The sequence below is a fragment of the Manis pentadactyla genome, chromosome 4 (genome assembly GCF_030020395.1).
Source record: "Manis pentadactyla isolate mManPen7 chromosome 4, mManPen7.hap1, whole genome shotgun sequence".
In the NCBI taxonomy this organism is placed as follows: Eukaryota; Metazoa; Chordata; class Mammalia; order Pholidota; family Manidae; genus Manis; species Manis pentadactyla.
The window spans coordinates 140,959,904-140,976,346 of record NC_080022.1 but is presented as its reverse complement, the minus strand read 5'-3'; the positions used below and the strand labels follow the sequence as shown (position 1 = coordinate 140,976,346).

The following is a 16,443-nucleotide window of genomic DNA, read 5'->3' as shown; positions in this document are numbered from 1 at the left end:
CCAGGGCCACCTCCACGTCAGCCTGGCTCTGCTCTTAGCCTGCTCCTCTCTGCAGGCCTCATGCAGCCAGCAACAAGGGCAGCTCAGAATAGCACCAGCCTCCCCATCTGGGAGAACTGGCAATTAGGAGTTTGTGGAGTTTCTAATTACATGCCGGCCCCTCTGCCAGGAGCTGGCTCCCTCTAGCCGCGGGGCAGGATGCTGAAAATACCCAGCTCCGACTGGAGGTTGTCAAAGCCTGAGGATTTGGGGGAAGTAGCTGGGGATACCGTGGCACAGGGCTGGGCGTCCTTGTGGGTGGGCCTTTGTCTGTGAGCACAGGGTGTCCATATGGCAGCAGCCACCTGCAACCCTGAAGTGCAGTGGTTAAGAGCAAGTGCCTGGGTTGGAACCTTGCAGTTGGAAACTGGCAATGTGCAGAGACAGGAAATAAATAGACAAGTGAAACGCATGGAATATCAGAAGGTGGCAAGAGCTATGGAGAGAAAGAAAGCAGGGAAGACCTCCTGGAGAAGGTGACATTGGAGCAGAGCCTTGGAGCAGGTGAGGGCAAGCACCATGGAAATCCTGGGGAGCAGCATCCTAGGCAGAGGAATACTGAGTGAAGAGTTCCTGAGAGGGGAGTGTGCTCAGAAGCTTCAGGATGAGCAGGAGACCAGGAGACCATGGAGGGAATGAGGGGAGAAACAGGAAGCAGGCACAGAGGAACCAGGTACATACTGTGTAGGGCTTTAGGGCCACTATAAAAACTGTCCTTGTTATCTTGGGAGACATAAGAAAGAACTGGACTAGAAATACTATTTGACCCCAGAATCCCACTTCTTGGAATATACCCAAAGAATACAACTTCTCAGATTCAAAAAGACATATGCACCCCTATGTTCATCACAGCACTGTTTACAATAGCCAAGATATGGAAGCAACCTAAGTGTCCATCAGTAGATGAATGGATAAAGGAGAGGTGGTTCATATACACAATGGAATACTATTCAGCCACAAGAAAGAAACATATCCTACCATTTGCAACAACATGGATGGAGCTGGAGGACATTATACTCAGCAAAATAAGCCAGGCGGAGAAAGACAAATGCCAAATGATTTCCCTCATTTGTAGAGTATAACAATGAAGCAAAACTGAAGGAACAAAATGGCAGCAGACTCGGAGACTCCAAGAAGGGACTAGTGGTTACCAAAGGGGAGGGGTGTGGGAGGGCGGGTGGGGAGGGAGGGAGAAGGGGACTGAGGGGTATTATGTTTAGTACACATGGTGTGGGGGATCACGGGGAGAACAGTGTACCACAGAGAAGGCACATAGTGGATCTGTGGCATCTTGCTGCACTGATGGACAGTGACTGCATTGGAGTATGGGTGGGGACTTGATAATATGGGTAAATGTAGTAACCACATTGTTTTTTCATGTGAAACCTTCATAAGAGTGTATATCAATCATGCCTTAATAAAAAGAAAAGGACATTACAACCAAATGCAATACTTTGATTGGATCCTACTGTAAAAACAGAAACAAAAACCAGCTATAAAAAATATTTTGGGGCAAAAAAAAAAGAAGGAACCGGAAAGGTAAATCAGCAGGCCACCAACTTAATATTGCCTCTGATCTTTCTCAGCAGTCTCCTCTCCATTTCAGCTCTAGTCATGGTTTAGATCTAGTCATTACTCCCAAGGGTCACTGCTGTTGCCTCCTAGGTTCTTCCTGCCACTAACTGCATCCCCCACCCTGCATGTCTTTATCAAAGGTCTCCCATGTGCCCAGCAGCCCACAGACAATATCTAGCCCCCAGAGCCTGAATCTGGTGGTAGAGTGGTCTAGACAATAAACAGGTTGGACTTTTGTGTTGAAATATGGCATGCAAGGGACATAGTCATAACTGTACACAACCTTAATGATTTTTTTTCACGAGCCAAGTACCCCTGTGTAACCAGCACCCAGATCAAGAAACAGTACTCAGTCTCCTGACTTCTAATAACAGATTCGTTTTTCCTGGTTTTGAACTCTGTATAGAAGTCATACAGTCTGAGCGCTATTGTATCAGGCTTCGTGCTTGTGAGATTCATCTGTTACTGTGGATGGCAATAATTCATTCACTAAGGAAGGCTTTCAATTGAGGGGTTCCATGGTCTGATTTAAGCTCTAGAAGGCTCACTTGGCTGCTGTGTGAGAACAGAATGCAGAAAGACAAACATGGGAACAGGGAGACTGGTTAGTGGGCAGGAGACGTGGGTGGCTTGGCACAGGGTACTGGCTGTGGAAGTGGAAGAAAGTGGTTAGAACTCAGAGATATTTTGCAGGTAGATCTTACAGAATTTATAGATAGGGTATATAGGAAATGAGGGAAAGGAAAGGTTTAAGAAGTGTAAGGCTCATTCAAATTTCTGGATTTCTTTTCTTGAGAAAAGGTGTTTTACTGAGATTGGAATCAGAGTGAGGGACAGATTTTAGGATTGATTGGAGATTTGCATTTTGAGCATGTTATGATTGTTCCGATTGAAATGCTATACTAATATAGGGTCCCAGTCTGCCCTATCTGTGATTCCAGCTTAATTGATAGTACTTGCTTTTTGCTCTTAAAAAGTGTTTGGATGATAAATCATATGCCCCTCCCACCTATTGGGCATCCATGTGGGCATGTCAAATAGGCAACTAGATCTCTTGGTCAGGACTGGAAGTGTAGATTTGGGAGCATACAGATACATCTGAAGTCACAGAACTCGTGGAAATCACCTAAGAGGAGGTGTAGATAGAGAAGAAAAGGGGTCCCAGGATCAAACATGCAAAGGCAACAGGAAAGATGAGGTGTGTGAGGTGGGAAAAAGCAGGAGGGTTTAGGGAATCTGCATTTCAAGGAGGAACAGTCTGTTCTGCTGCCTGCTGCAAAGGCAGAGACGTCCATTAGGTGGTCAACATGGAGGCGACAGGAATTTTAAAGGAGAGGTGGGCACCGAAGCAAGTTTGAGGTTGAGGAGGGAGAGGAGCTGAGATAGGGGGCAGAGAGCTCTTTCCTGAGTGGCTGTAAGAGAGACCAGAGAAATGGCAGAGACAATATGGGCCGTAGCATAAAGAAAGTGTCAGAGAAGGGAGTGATGGAGGACGTCTGAGGCTGTGGGATGATCCTGCAGAAAGGGATGTTGATCATGTGGGCGAGCGGCTACCTGTGGGAATGAAGTCCTTGAAGAACACACCAAGGGCAGGAGTGGGACAGGCTCCCTTCATGGTAATTGGAGGAAAGAGAAATCTTTGTAAGTTATGAACTAATTAGGATAAAGGCAAAGGTATAATGAACTGCATCATGCCACTGTCCACCTTAAAAAATATTCTCAGTGTAGTGAGAGCCTGGCATTCCCTTGCCTTGTCCCTTTAACCATCATCTTGAATTTGGTGTTTACTATTTTCATGCATTTACTTTCACCAAATGAATTTTATCCCTAAGTGGTCTATAGTATCATCTTGTGTGTTTTAAGGCCTTATATAAAGGTATATATTTTGTTTGTGTTCTCCTGCAACTTGTATCACTTCACATTGTGAGACAAATCTGTGTTGATATAAGTGCTCTCCTTTATTTCCCATGGCTGTAGGCTTTATCCTCCATCTTAGTATCCAGTTGATAGACATGTACGGAGCTTCTGTTTTTTCTTTGCTACTGAAAACAGTGTTGCCACAACATTCTTGTACAGCCTTCCTTGTACATGTATGTGGAGTGGGTTCAGCTCACATGTTTAGGGGTGGAACCCCTGAATTGGGGGGTTGGGTCTACACATCTTTAGTTGCCAGGGCTGCCACATACGGTTATGTACAACTTTGCCATTTGTTCCCAGATTATTCTTCAAAATGATTGTATCAATTTACATTCTCACCAGATGGGCCTAAGAGATCCTGGTTGCCCACATCTTCTCCAACACTTGGCATCGTCAGATGTTTAACTTTTGTCCATCTGATGAGTAAAACACACTCATCAAATTAGGGTTTTAATTTGCATTGCCCTGATTATCGGTGAGGATAAAACATCTTAAGTTTATTGGACCCTCAGGATTCTTCTGTGAATTACTTGGGCCATTTTTCTTACTGATTTGTGGTTATTTCTATATATCTTTTTTTTTTTGTCAGTTATCTGTGTTACAAATATTTTCTCCAGTATGAGGCTCATCTTTTCATTTTGTTTTATGGTATCTTTTCACAAGAACAAGTTTTTAGTCTTAGTGCCAAATTTTTTATCAATCTTTTATAACTTGTGCTTTTTTGGTGGCTTGTCTAAAAAGCTCTTTCCTGCCCAGAGATCACAAAGGACTCCATTTATTCTTCTTTCTAAAACATTCACAGTTTTTCCTATTATATATATGTATTTGTACTTGCTTTTTAAAGCATTACAAATAGCTCTGAAAGGATACATAGGAAAGAGATTAACATCTGCTGTCTCCAAGGAGTGGACAGACTAGTACTCAGATTAGACACATTTTAAGGGCTCTGTGGCCGCACATGGCTAGTGGCCATTGTATTAGACAGTGTGGATAGAAAGACTGCTGTCCCAGAAGATGCTGCATTATATTGGAATGATCTGCTCTCATATTAGCCTCTGTTATTAGCCAGTGAGTTTCTGGATGGTGGGCACCAAGTCTTACTCATCTATGTACTCTTCCTGTGTACCTGGCTAATGCCTTGCAGAGAGATATTCAATGTTTTTGTTGAAAAGATTAAACACTGACTGTTGACACACTCTTGTATAAAGCTGAACCTTGCCCATTGGAAAGTTCTATCCAGGGGCCCTAGCTCTGCTCCCTTGAGCCTCACATGAGGTGAGCTTCCCCTCAAATTTCTCTTTCTCAAACTAGTATCCTAGAGCGCTCTCTTTTCCTTCTTTGAATGACCAATGGGCTTTTGGCCAGGACTCATACCCGTGTACAAAACATTTTGCTATGTTCTCTAATTATTTCTCATGTCAGTATTTTAGCTTCACAAGCACATTGCAAGTTCCTAAACATCCCCAGGTAAGCAGGACCTTAGGTATTCTCTTCTCCAGGTGACCTCTATCTATTGTTCCTAGGTGGATGCCAGGCCCATATGCAGCCCCATTTCAGGACTAATGTTTATAGTATGGCTCAGTACTTCCTCTGGTCAGATATTTTCCCACTACCCTTTTTCATCTTCAGAAATCACAGAATTTCAGGGCTGAAAAAACACACAGACATCCAGTTCCATCCCTTCATTTTTCAGCCAAGGAAAGGGAGAAGCTGTGAAAGTTGTCTTGCCCCAAATCCCAGTTAGTGTCAGAGCCAAGGACCAGGAAAAACCCAGAAGCCCATTCAGTCCTGGGCCAGTGTTTTCTCTACTCCAGCCTGCCTCTGGGGCCTCCTCCCCGGTCTTCCGCCCAGACTGGCCAGGGTGCCGCCTGCGGGTGGGGTCTCAGACAGTGAGGAGGGCCAGGGCTTTGAAGGAAGGTCTGGTGGAGGAGCCAGGTGTGTGAATATGTGTCTCAGGGGTATGTGGCAGAAGGGCAGTAGTGGGTTAAAGTTAATGCCAGACAATGATGCAATCATAGGATCCAAACTGAGTGCAGGTCGCTTTAAGAACGAAGTAGCTGTAATCTGAAGCCTGCTGGACGCAGGACTGGGAAGCAGCAGAAAAAGCTCTTGGACTTGCAGGAGCCCCCTCAGTGTGCAGACCTAGGCCGGGCACAGAGCTGCAACGACCTGCAGGTAAAGCAGCTCCGCCTGGTCTGTGTGTCAGGGGAAGATGGGAGCGGCTCCCCTGGGCTGGGGGGCCTGGAGAGAGGCAGGAGTATTCCAGGAGCAGGAAAGAGGGGTGCAAGGGAGAGAAGGTGGGGAGACAGTGGATCCTGCAGCTTGGCACCAGGGTGAGTGAGTGGATGAGGGAGGACAGGAGTTGGGGGTCAGAAGGGCAGGACACAATTAACCCCAAACCCCACTGCACCTCTAGGAGAAGAGGCTGGAAAGACTTTTGAATGAAGTGGGTGGGAAACAATGCAGGTGGGGTGGGAGGAAGCAGGAAGCTCAGCTGCTGGGTTAGGTCTCAGCAGCATCTCAAAGGGGCTCTGCAGCCCTGGGGGTGAGGGGGGCAGGGAGGGGGGAGAGGGAGCTGTATTTCCCCAAGCAGTTCGGGAGGCAGCACATCTCGCCGCCCAGCCTTGGCCTGGGCTCAGTTCCCAGCTGCTTTTTCAAAATCAACCAGTGCTGATTTCAAAGATAACTTCCCAACACTGCCAGATAGCTGGACTATTGACCCTGCTGGAGGATGACTCGGTGGGCCCTTCTATCCAGCACCCACCCTTTTCCTTTGGCCAAATTAATTGCTGGTAAAAGCTGGGAGACCAGTGGGATTTTGGCCTCTTGCAAACAATAATCACTCTTTAGCCCATCCAGGATATGGGTTTTGGGGGTCCGCTGCCAGTGCTGGAGAGGATGGCTGCCTGTATCTTTCTGCTCCCTGGGGCAAGCAGCAGCTAGGAGCTGGGCTGGGCCCAAGAAAAGCTGCAGGCTTGCCAGAAACCCCATCACTGTGTGGCCTGTGCCCATCCACCCTGAATTCTGCTTCCTGGCTGAACATGGGAGGGGGGAAGGTGGCCAGGGAGTTCTGTTTCTAGGGTTGGTCCTTCTCGGGGGTGGGCGGTGAAACTTGTGGGCATCCTGGACCCACTCATTCAGGTTCCAAGACTTAAGAAGGAGCACTGTTTGGGGACCGATGGGGTCACCATGGGTGGGGTTGGCCTGGAGGGGACCCGTTGGAATCCCCCTCCCAGAGCCAGGGAGAGGGTGGTAGCCTTTCCTGCCCTGCACACAAGGTCCATCGCATGTGGCTTAGAGGCTAGGCTGTGTGGTTCTGGGAGGAGGAGGGATGGTGTTTGTCCCACAACTGGGTTTAATCTGAAACACATGTACTGGCTCAAATTGATCCTCCCAGCTTGAAGGCAAAATCACAAAGTTGTAGTTCCTTGTGTCTCTTGATTTGGGCAATGTGGCAGGAAGTTAAGGCCTAACCTCAGTCCAAAGGGGAGGATACCCACCCCCTGCTCTGGCCCTCCCCCACCTGGCAGGACAGTAGTCTGGCTTGGACACTGCCCTTCAGACAGGATGGCATCATTTCCCTGTGACCCTAGCCAGGCAATGGCTGCCTGCCCTGGTCCACAGATCACCTTGGACAGGGCACTGAGTTCCGAGGGGTCCTGCAGGTAGATGCTTACTCTCTGCCCCTGCAGGGGTGATAAGCTCTCCACTTCCCTCATCCTCAGGGCTTGAGGCAGAGGGTTCAAAGAGGTGCCACTGATACTGGGGCTGGCTCTGGGTCAGCTCTGTTCCCAGGTGCCCTTCCCCACCAGGATCCCTCACCTCAGTTTCAGTCCTCAGACTACCCACGTGGGGACAGTGATCACAGTACCTGGGGCTTAGGCTCAGACTCTGTAGGGACTCTTACAGAGGTCACACCTCCAAGTGCCTTTGAACTGTGAACTTAAGTTTCCTTAAACACTGTGCCAGGATGACCCCATCTCCTTCCTCCTATCTCAATTACTTACTCTGGCCAGAGGGACTAGAGTTAACAGATTTTCCTCTGGCCTCACTGCCTATGCATCTTGCTGAATTTTGAGTCTCCTATGAACCAGTCGGCTGAGGCTCAGGCAAGGCCAGCTCCGGCCGGCTCCGGGTGGGGCTGACCTGGTGGAGAGAGCAGCTGTAAGCCAGGATGGTGTTAAGGTCTGCAGAGTGCTTTTCCAGTTGTCTCACGGGGACAGTCTCCCTGAGAAGCAGGGGCAGCCATGTGAAAGAGCAGCTGGCTTAGAGTACAGCAGCCCGTGGAGATGAGACAGGAGATCGAGGTCAGGGTTTAGAAGAAACGCGGGGCTGGTTCCCACTGGCGGTCCAGCTGTAAGCTGAGTAAACTCAGGAGGCCATTTTTTTTTGTTCCCTTTCATGATCCACAATGTTGTCTCATGGATAATCAGACTTAATTTTAAGGACTTTGGCCAAAAATCACACCCTGCCCTCCCAACTTTCCTATTTGTTCTGAGAAGTCAGAAAGGTATGTGTGTTGGGTATGTGGGGGTTGTTTATGGTTATATAAAGGGTTAATGAAAGAGTTTGAATCCCCTGGCCTGTGTGTTTGTGTGTGTGTGTGTTGAGGGGAGATGGGGCTGGAAAGACAGATGATAAATTCTTGACTTGGAAATACAGATGGAGAGAGAACATGGGCCAGCCAAAGATTGCTGAGACCTTGTTCCACTTTCTAACCAGAAGGCCTCTTGGAAGAGCTTATCTGTCTCACCCACAGGAGCTGCCTTCGTCCCCTCCCACCCCTACATCCTGACTCCAGGGGTGAGCTCATATATGTAGTGCATGCGGGAGGGGAGGAGATGGTGGAGCACATGGAACCCTGGACCCAGATTTCTCTTTTTCCTTGTAGTCCAAGGGCCAGAGCAGAGCTTGGTCAGAGGAGGCCACTGCTGGGGAGGTGAAGGGACGTGGGTGGTCTTACTAAGAAGTGAAGTTGCTTAACCTGAAGGCAAGAAGGCTCAGGGGTGTAAGAGCTATTTTCAAGCTGGTAGGGGGAAAAGGACCTGGCTCCTCGGGGAGGAAGAGGGGCCCTCGGGTCCCAGCTGCAGGGAGACCCCTCTGGTTCAAGGATCCTGGGAGCGCTCCCCTTGCCTCGGGCACCACTCCATGCTATTAAGACATTATCTAATTTAATCCTAATCACACCATTAAGATTTGGTTTCCATTTACAAGAGAAGACAGTGATTTACACAGAATTGAGATCTGAACTCAGGCTTTCTGCCTCTAGACGCAGCACTTCTAACATGAGAGGCTCAGAGCTCTTGGCCCAGAACTGTCTGAGAAGGGAATGAGTCCCTCAGAAGGCCACAAGTTCCAGGCCAGAGTGTTCAAGGGGAGAGTGTGAAAACTTCTTGGGGATCACGGTGGCTGGACTGGATGCCTCTACTCTCTGTACTCTGTGATTATATGTAGGAGACCTAGGTTCTGCCCCCGTTCTGTGATTACACATTGCCCCAAATCCTATGTAATGAGTTGTCAGGGGCCTCCAGAGGAAAGCCTTAGTGTGTATTTGTGCACATGGAGGGGCCCACTGCTGGATCTTCACTGCCCTGCAGCTTTAGGTTCAAAGGTGGGTCTCCTGACACAGACACTGGGGTGAAAGCACAAGCTCATCGTAGGCTTGTGAGCCTTGAGGCAGGTGGAGGGCTGGGCAGCTGCGGAGAGGCAGGTATCATCCAGCTGAGGGGCCACTTCTAGCCTGGAAAGGTTGGAGGGAAGGTCCCTGGTCCTGCTGAGTCCCTGCCACCTGCCCAGGGTGGCCTGGCTGTGCAGGCAGGTGGGGGAGGGGAGCAGCCTACGTCTTCATGCTCTCTTGCAGGCCCTGGGATGCAAGCCCTCACGCTACTCCTCTGGACAGGAGTCCTCCTCGGGCATGGCAGCTGCCAGAACAACGCAGGCAGCCTGGAGGAGGTCAGTGGGGGGTGTGGTGTGGTGGGGGGTGTGAGGGCCTCAGCCAACCCGGCCCCTCCTTAGTGGGCAGCATGCGAGACAGGACAGGCACCCAGGTTCCAGGCCAGGCTCTGGCCTTTACAGATTTACACAGGACCTTGGTTTCTCTGTCAGCAAAACAGAGAGAAAACCTCTTGCCTCACCTTTTCAGACAACATAGTGGGGACAAAAATAAGATCCAAAAATGTGAAAAACAAAAGCATTCTAACCAGCCCTGGGCTGTCCCTTCGGTGAAGATCTTTCCTCATTACTTGGCATTTTGAGGGTCTCAATGAGTGGGTGGTGTTCTTGGGTATTTGTTCTGATCCTTAGCAGGGTGCAGGCAAGATCTAAGAGGGTGGAAAGACCTCTTTGCTGCCTAGAGAGCACAGTCAGATGGCAAAGGCAGATGCTGAGAAGCCTATGCATGTGATGTGAGGCTAGGGCCGCTGAGGTATACTGGTTTGGAGACCCAGACTTTGTTGTGAGTTCCGCATGTGAATTCTGCCTCTGCTTCTCACTAGCTGTTTACTTTAGACAAGTCATTTTCACCAGTTTCTCATCTATAAAATGAGACTAAACCTACCTGTATTTATAGGGCCATTGTGGCCACTATCTTTTATCTATTGAACACATAACTCTGTGGGTGCTGGGAACAGGTAGAAATATAAAAGGTCCAGTTCTTGCCTTCAAGGAGCTCAGTTTTCTGAGATATTAGTCTTGTGAGGTATCAAGTACATGAACAAATATGAAAGAAGTAACTCAAGTGAACAGACCTAGCACAGAGCCCATGTAGGTGGTTAATATGTAAATGGTAGTTGATTCTGAAAAACAATCAGCAAACCAGAAGGTGCCATCAGATTGGAGCAGTCAGGGAATGTTTGTGGAGGAGGTGAGGCCTGAGCAGGGCCATGAAAGACAGGTAGGCTTTGACGGGGTCCAGGTAGAGACCTGGGAGCAGGAGGCCAGGGTGAACAGGTGCATAGCCTGGTCTGGTCCGAGAACAGGGCTTTCTTGGGAAGGGAGGGGGCAGAAGGGGCTCTTCTTTCTCTTTTTTTTGTGTGTCACAGGCCTGAGGCTCACTGGTCACTAGTGTTTAAGTCTGGTCACGTAATCTCTCTTTTGGGCTGTCTCTGTCCTGCATGATCAGGGAGCACAAACTCATGCAGCATTAGGCTGAACATAGTATACTCAGGCAGGACGGCACTCGGGGGCCAGAACAACAATCTCACTCAAAGCCATGAGAAGACCAGCCCTCCACTGCTCATTTCCACGGGTCCTTGTACTCAAATCCAGGGCTCCCCGGCCCCTGACACCACAGGGGTGCCAGTGGAGGAGGAGGATCCCTTCTTCAAGGTCCCTGTGAACAAGCTGGCAGCTGCCATCTCCAACTTTGGCTATGACCTGTACCGTGTGAGATCCAGCATGAGCCCCACCACCAATGTACTCCTGTCTCCACTCAGTGTGGCCACAGCATTCTCTGCCCTTTCACTGGGTGAGTTCTTCGGTGCAGAAAGCTCCAGAGTCTACAGCTCTGCACATACATGGCTCTCTAAGCCCTATGGATGCTTTGCCTCAGGGAGGGGTGAGGAGGTATTGAGACTGGCCCTGCTGGGGTCCTGTGCATGTGAGTGGGAGCTTGAGGGCTGTGCACACATGATGCTTTCGCTTCCCAGGAGGGTGTTGAGCACTGCAGACTCAGGGTGTGGCCTCAGGACCACTTACTGACATGGTGACCACGATATTCATACATTCCTTAATGAGCTTCTACTGTGCACCAGCCATTCTGCTGGGTTCTGGGATGTAACTGTACACAAGCAAGCATTATGTCTGCCCTCACTTGGGCTGCAGTTGAGTTCGTGGGGGAAACTAAAGTCTGGTAAGTGCTGTGATGGGAAAAGCACAGGGATTATTTCCCACCCCCACCCTTACATTTCTACCTAGGACTGATGCCCTTGCCCTGCTTTAGGATAATCTTTTTCTTCCATTACCTTCAAAATCTGTGCCCACGTAGAATGTCTCTAGTATCAGCAGACAAAAAAAAAATTAGAGTCTAGTGTCATTGTCCTGCCCTGGGATCTGGCCTGATTCAGACCCCAGTGGGCAGTTATCAAGGCTCACATCCTTGTCTCTGGCAGGAGCAGAACAGCGGACAGAATCCAGCATTCACCGGGCTCTCTACTACGACCTGATTAGCAATCCAGACATCCATGGCACCTACAAGGAGCTCCTTGCCTCAGTCACTGCCCCCCAGAAGAATTTCAAGAGTGCTTCTCGGATCATCTTTGAGAGGAGTGAGTCACCTTGCTGGTCTGGGATGCCTGAAGAGTGTGGGGCTCTTTGCTCCATGAGAGGGGTTACTTTCTAAACACCAGAGCATGTCTGCCCAGGCCAGGCCTCGCATTGGTGGGCAGAAAGGGGCCCTGTGAGCCCAGAGAGGATCCGAAAGAGGAAGTGGGCTGAAGGAGACAGTGGGAAGGTTGGGGGATAGCAGTAACTTGAAGAGAAAGAGCAGTGAACAAAATCTGTTGTTTCTTGTCCAGGGCCAGGAAGCTAGCACGAAGCCACAGCAAGTTGCTAGGCAGGAAGTCAGGGCCTGCTGAGTGGGAAACCAGAATCGAAGCCTGGCACGCTCTCACAGAGAGGATGCTCATTTAGCTCTCAGAGCACTCATCTCTGCTCCATCTCTTCCCAGAACTGCGGATAAAATCCAGCTTTGTTGCACCCCTGGAAAAGTCATATGGGACAAGGCCCAGAATCCTGACTGGCAACTCTCGTGTGGACCTTCAGGAGATTAACAACTGGGTGCAAGCCCAGATGAAGGGGAAAATCGCCAGGTCCACACAGGAAATACCCAGCGGAGTCAGCATTCTCCTTCTGGGTGTGGCTCACTTTAAGGGTAAGGCCTCCAGGGCTCTCTGGCCAGGGGGGAATTGTGGGCATCAGAGGGGCTACGAAAGCAGGAAGGCAGGCCTCATCCAACATGGACCCGGGGGTGGAGCCAGAGGAGGGCCTGAGGAACGCACTTGCTCCAGGGCTCTCTACTCATCCTCAGATCCAAGGCAGACCTCTGACAAGCACCTATAAAGTTAGAGGCCTAAGTAGAGACTAGCAGGGAGGGAAAGCACTACCACTCTTGTGCCTGCCTGGGGCGGCCACGTTCTGATTTCTGGCTGGAGTCAGAGAAGGGCTGAAGCCCAACCCTGCCTTCACTGGCTGTGGAGCCCTGAACAAGAGTCACAGCCTTTCTGGGCTTTTCTCATCTCGAACACGGGGACGACACACTTACTTCAGAGGCACACTGTCTATACCATCTCTCATCTTCACATCAACCCAAGCACGCTGCTCGGGACACAGCAGATACTCGATGAACCATTGCTAGTTCTCTAACAACATCCTTCTGGGCTGTGGCGATGTGCCCACGACTATTCCATGCGTCTAGTGCAAGGATGGCCTCAATCAGGTAAGCCTTGGGAGGGCCTGGGGCAACCTCCCCTTAAAACGCTTAATAACTGCCCATCAGGCAGTAGCAAGAGCAGACCATTAGACTCCTAGATAAAAGCCCTCCTTGAAGCACTGATCTGGAAGTAAAAGTTACAGACCAGCATGTTAAGAGCCATGTTAAACTAAGGGAGCTTGATCACCACCTTGCTGTGTGACTGTGGCAAGTCACTTCACCTCTCCGGGTTTCAGTGCGTTTTCAGCTGTGAGGGCTGATGAGATGAGGTCGAGGTCCCTTCCAGCTCTGCCCACTTGATTCTGTCCCCTACACCCATCACTATGTAAGTGGACACCTGTTTACTTTTTTCCCAGGCTATTAGAGAATTTGTATACCCCAGACAGTCTCATCAATAAAATCAACTATTTCCTTCTGAGTTCACTTATAGAAGGTATTTAGGGTCCTAGAAATATTGTGGTCAGACCACACATGTGAGACAGAGCTATTCCTTACCGTGTCAGGGTCTCTGATGACCATGATTCCTTTAGCTGGGCAGTTTTTGATGATGTGCTTTGGTCTCACAGAACAGTCCCAACGCCTTTCTGGTCCCCATTTGTTTCATTCCAGGGCAGTGGATAACAAAGTTTGATACTAGAAAGACCTCCCTTGAGGATTTCCACCTGGATGAGGAGAGGACCGTGAGAGTCCCCACGATGTCAGACCCGAAGGCTGTCTTACGCTATGGCTTGGATTCGGATCTCAGCTGCAAGGTCTGTTGGGCATGGGCGAGTGGTGGGTGGGGCGAGAGGGCAAAGACAAGCAGGATGGTATAGTGGAAACAGAACTGAGAGCGGACAGCTGTCTAAATTTTACCTGCTGTGTGACTATCTACAAGCTAATAGCTTCTCTGAGCCTTTCTTCTTAAAATGAAGGGGGTAGTTATGGAAATTTATCCTCTCAGCGTTTGTTATAAGGATTAATTAGGTAATGTGAAATGGGACCTTAAGATTGGGCACTCAAATGTTGCTGTTTTCTTGTTCTCCCCCATCCCCCGCTGCCCCTCCTGCTTCTGTCTTTCTCCTTTTTTAGGAGAAATTTTATTTCTAGAATTCAAAGCCAAAATTTCAAAAACTGTCACAAACTCCAAATTGCTAGCATTCTTAGTCTTTTGCATATACCTGACTTCTTTTAATTCTAAACCAGTAGTTCTTAACCTTTTTCTTTGGGAATTTGACAAAACACCTGAAATACGTGAGAGAAATGCCGGGTATGCACACACATGTATTTCTGTATGTGATTTTAAGGACTGTTGGGACTCCTGATGCCATTTGTCCCATGGGCTTAGGTTACGAACCTTTGCTGCAAGGACTCATTTTATTGCTGCTTCTGTGCCCAATGTCCCCATTTCTAGTCCAGGGCTCTGAACATAACAGATGATCAGTACCTACTGGGAGACAAACCTTGGGAAAAAACACAGACCTGTAATTTAATTCTAGCTCTTTAGAACCACAGGAGAAAATTTTCAGCAGATAAGTTCAACTTCAGTTGGTATTAGGCATTGGTAAGAAAAGACAAGAGCCCAGCTTTTGAAGGAACATCAATAGCTGTCTTGCTGCCAGAAAACAGTAGCTTGGAGGGACATTGTTAAATGGGCTGGAGGCTGGGAAAGCACGGCCAGGGCCCCACCATAGGAGAGGAGATGGCAGTTTGGAGTTTATATGTAGCGCAAGGCTTTTAGACTCCAAAGGTCTAACCCTGTGCTTCCTCCGTTGTTTCAGATTGCCCAGCTGCCCTTGACCGGGAGCATGAGTATCATTTTTTTCCTGCCTCTCAAAGTGACCCAGAACTTGACCCTGATAGAAGAGAGCCTCACCTCTGAGTTCATTCACGACATAGACCGAGAACTGAAGACTGTTCAAGCTGTCCTGACCATCCCCAAACTGAAGCTGAGTTACGAAGATGAAGTCACTAAGTCCGTGCAGGAGATGAGTATGTCTACAAGACCCCTTTGCTCTTGGGCTGGGTGGGGTTGAGTCTTTGAGCATTCTACATTGCGAAGCAAAACTCAAGGGCTCCATGACCTTGTAGGGAGGCCATGGGAAATTCTTTAATTCTAATAGTGCTGGACGGGGAAAGTACTGTCTTCTTGATCAGACTCATTTCTCAGATCGAGCATACATCCTACGACAGGAACTCAGAATGCTGCCTTTCAACAGGTCTGCTGACCTGGTTTCTAATCTTAACCTCACTTGCTGTATGTTCTTCAGCAAGTCACTTAGCCCTTGACCAGCCCAGAGCTCCATGTAACTCACAGAAGGTTAAAGGTGGTGTTCCTCTCCCAGCTTGCTGGCCTTCTTGAGAATCAGGATTTAAGAATCAGGATTGTATTCCTCCTTGGAGTACTGGGTAAGGCAGGGTTTTAATAGAAATCTCTCCCAATCTCTGCAGAGCTGCAATCCTTGTTTGATGCACCAGACTTTAGCAAGATCACAGGCAAACCCATCAAACTTACTCAAGTGGCACATCGAGCTGGCTTCGAGTGGAATGAGGATGGGGCAGGTACCACCCCTAGCCCAGGGCTCCAGCCTGCTCACCTCACCTTCCCCCTGGACTATCACCTTAACCAACCTTTCATTTTTGTACTGAGAGACACGGACACAGGGGCCCTTCTCTTCACAGGCAAAATTCTGGACCCCAGGGGCAATTAATGCCCCAGTTTAATGCTCAAATACTCCCTAGAAGAAGAAAATCCTAGAGGGATGCTGATTATACATGAAGGCTATTCCTATAATATTTCAGTGTATACTTTGCAATAAAAGTGCCTTATCCCTAACTTTCGATTTCCTAGTTCTTCCTCCCATTTTGAGCTATGTTAAGTTTAATATGAAGATAAAATAGCCTTTTAGGAATGTGCTGTTCCTGTACTTACGGCCTGGGTCTATCTAAACTTGGTAGAAAGTCACCACTTGTAAAAAGTTTTAGTTATCTGCATTGTATAATGCAGGCAATGATAGTCTGCTCTGGGGGTTTGTGTGCTGGACCACTCATCTCCCCAGCAGGGCATCTCCTGCCCCCACAATCAGTGGCACATGCTCATAAACCTGACTTTAGGTTTTAATGCAAGCACAGATATTCCCTGTCAAGTTAATGTTAACTGACAAGAAAGGATAACACACAGTTAAGGGAAGTAATTTGTAACTTCAGGAAATAGTCTTTATTTTATAAAGTATTTAAAGAAAGTTCTCAAGTACACATAAAATGGGACCTGAAATTTAGAAATTCTAAATATATTCTTTTTAAGGAAATGTGCCTATTTTATAAAGTACAACAGGACCTTTTTTAGGAACATGAAATACACCCAAGTGTTTGGAACAGAGAAACTATGGAATTGTCCACCAAACACCTATCAGAAAAACCTCTCTGGCCACTGCCTTGCTACAGTGAGCTCGTGGGAAGGAGGATAAAAGAGACTGCTTCCCTGCATTCTAATGCTTGAGTGCGAA

At 48.5% G+C, this 16,443-nt stretch overlaps 1 protein-coding gene across 4 annotated transcripts; it reads left to right on the top strand.

Moving 5' to 3' along the window:
- Positions 1–5,573: 5,573 nt before the first annotated feature.
- Positions 5,574–15,773, top strand: SERPINF1 (serpin family F member 1). 4 transcript variants are annotated; one of them, XM_036906180.2, is made up of 9 exons: positions 7,809–8,041; positions 8,254–8,334; positions 9,392–9,483; positions 10,798–10,996; positions 11,640–11,795; positions 12,197–12,400; positions 13,568–13,710; positions 14,719–14,929; positions 15,389–15,773. In XM_036906180.2, exons 1-9 carry the CDS (start codon positions 7,933–7,935, stop codon positions 15,646–15,648), a joined length of 1,455 nt encoding a protein of 484 aa, XP_036762075.2. In that variant the 5' UTR covers positions 7,809–7,932; the 3' UTR covers positions 15,649–15,773. The 4 variants fall into 4 exon arrangements, with proteins under 4 accessions (XP_036762072.2, XP_036762075.2, XP_057357034.1 ...); XM_036906178.2 differs by having other exon boundaries at positions 7,920–8,041; positions 8,194–8,334; XM_036906177.2 differs by lacking the exons at positions 7,809–8,041; positions 8,254–8,334 and adding an exon at positions 5,574–5,706.
- The last annotated feature ends 670 nt before the right edge of the window (positions 15,774–16,443 follow it).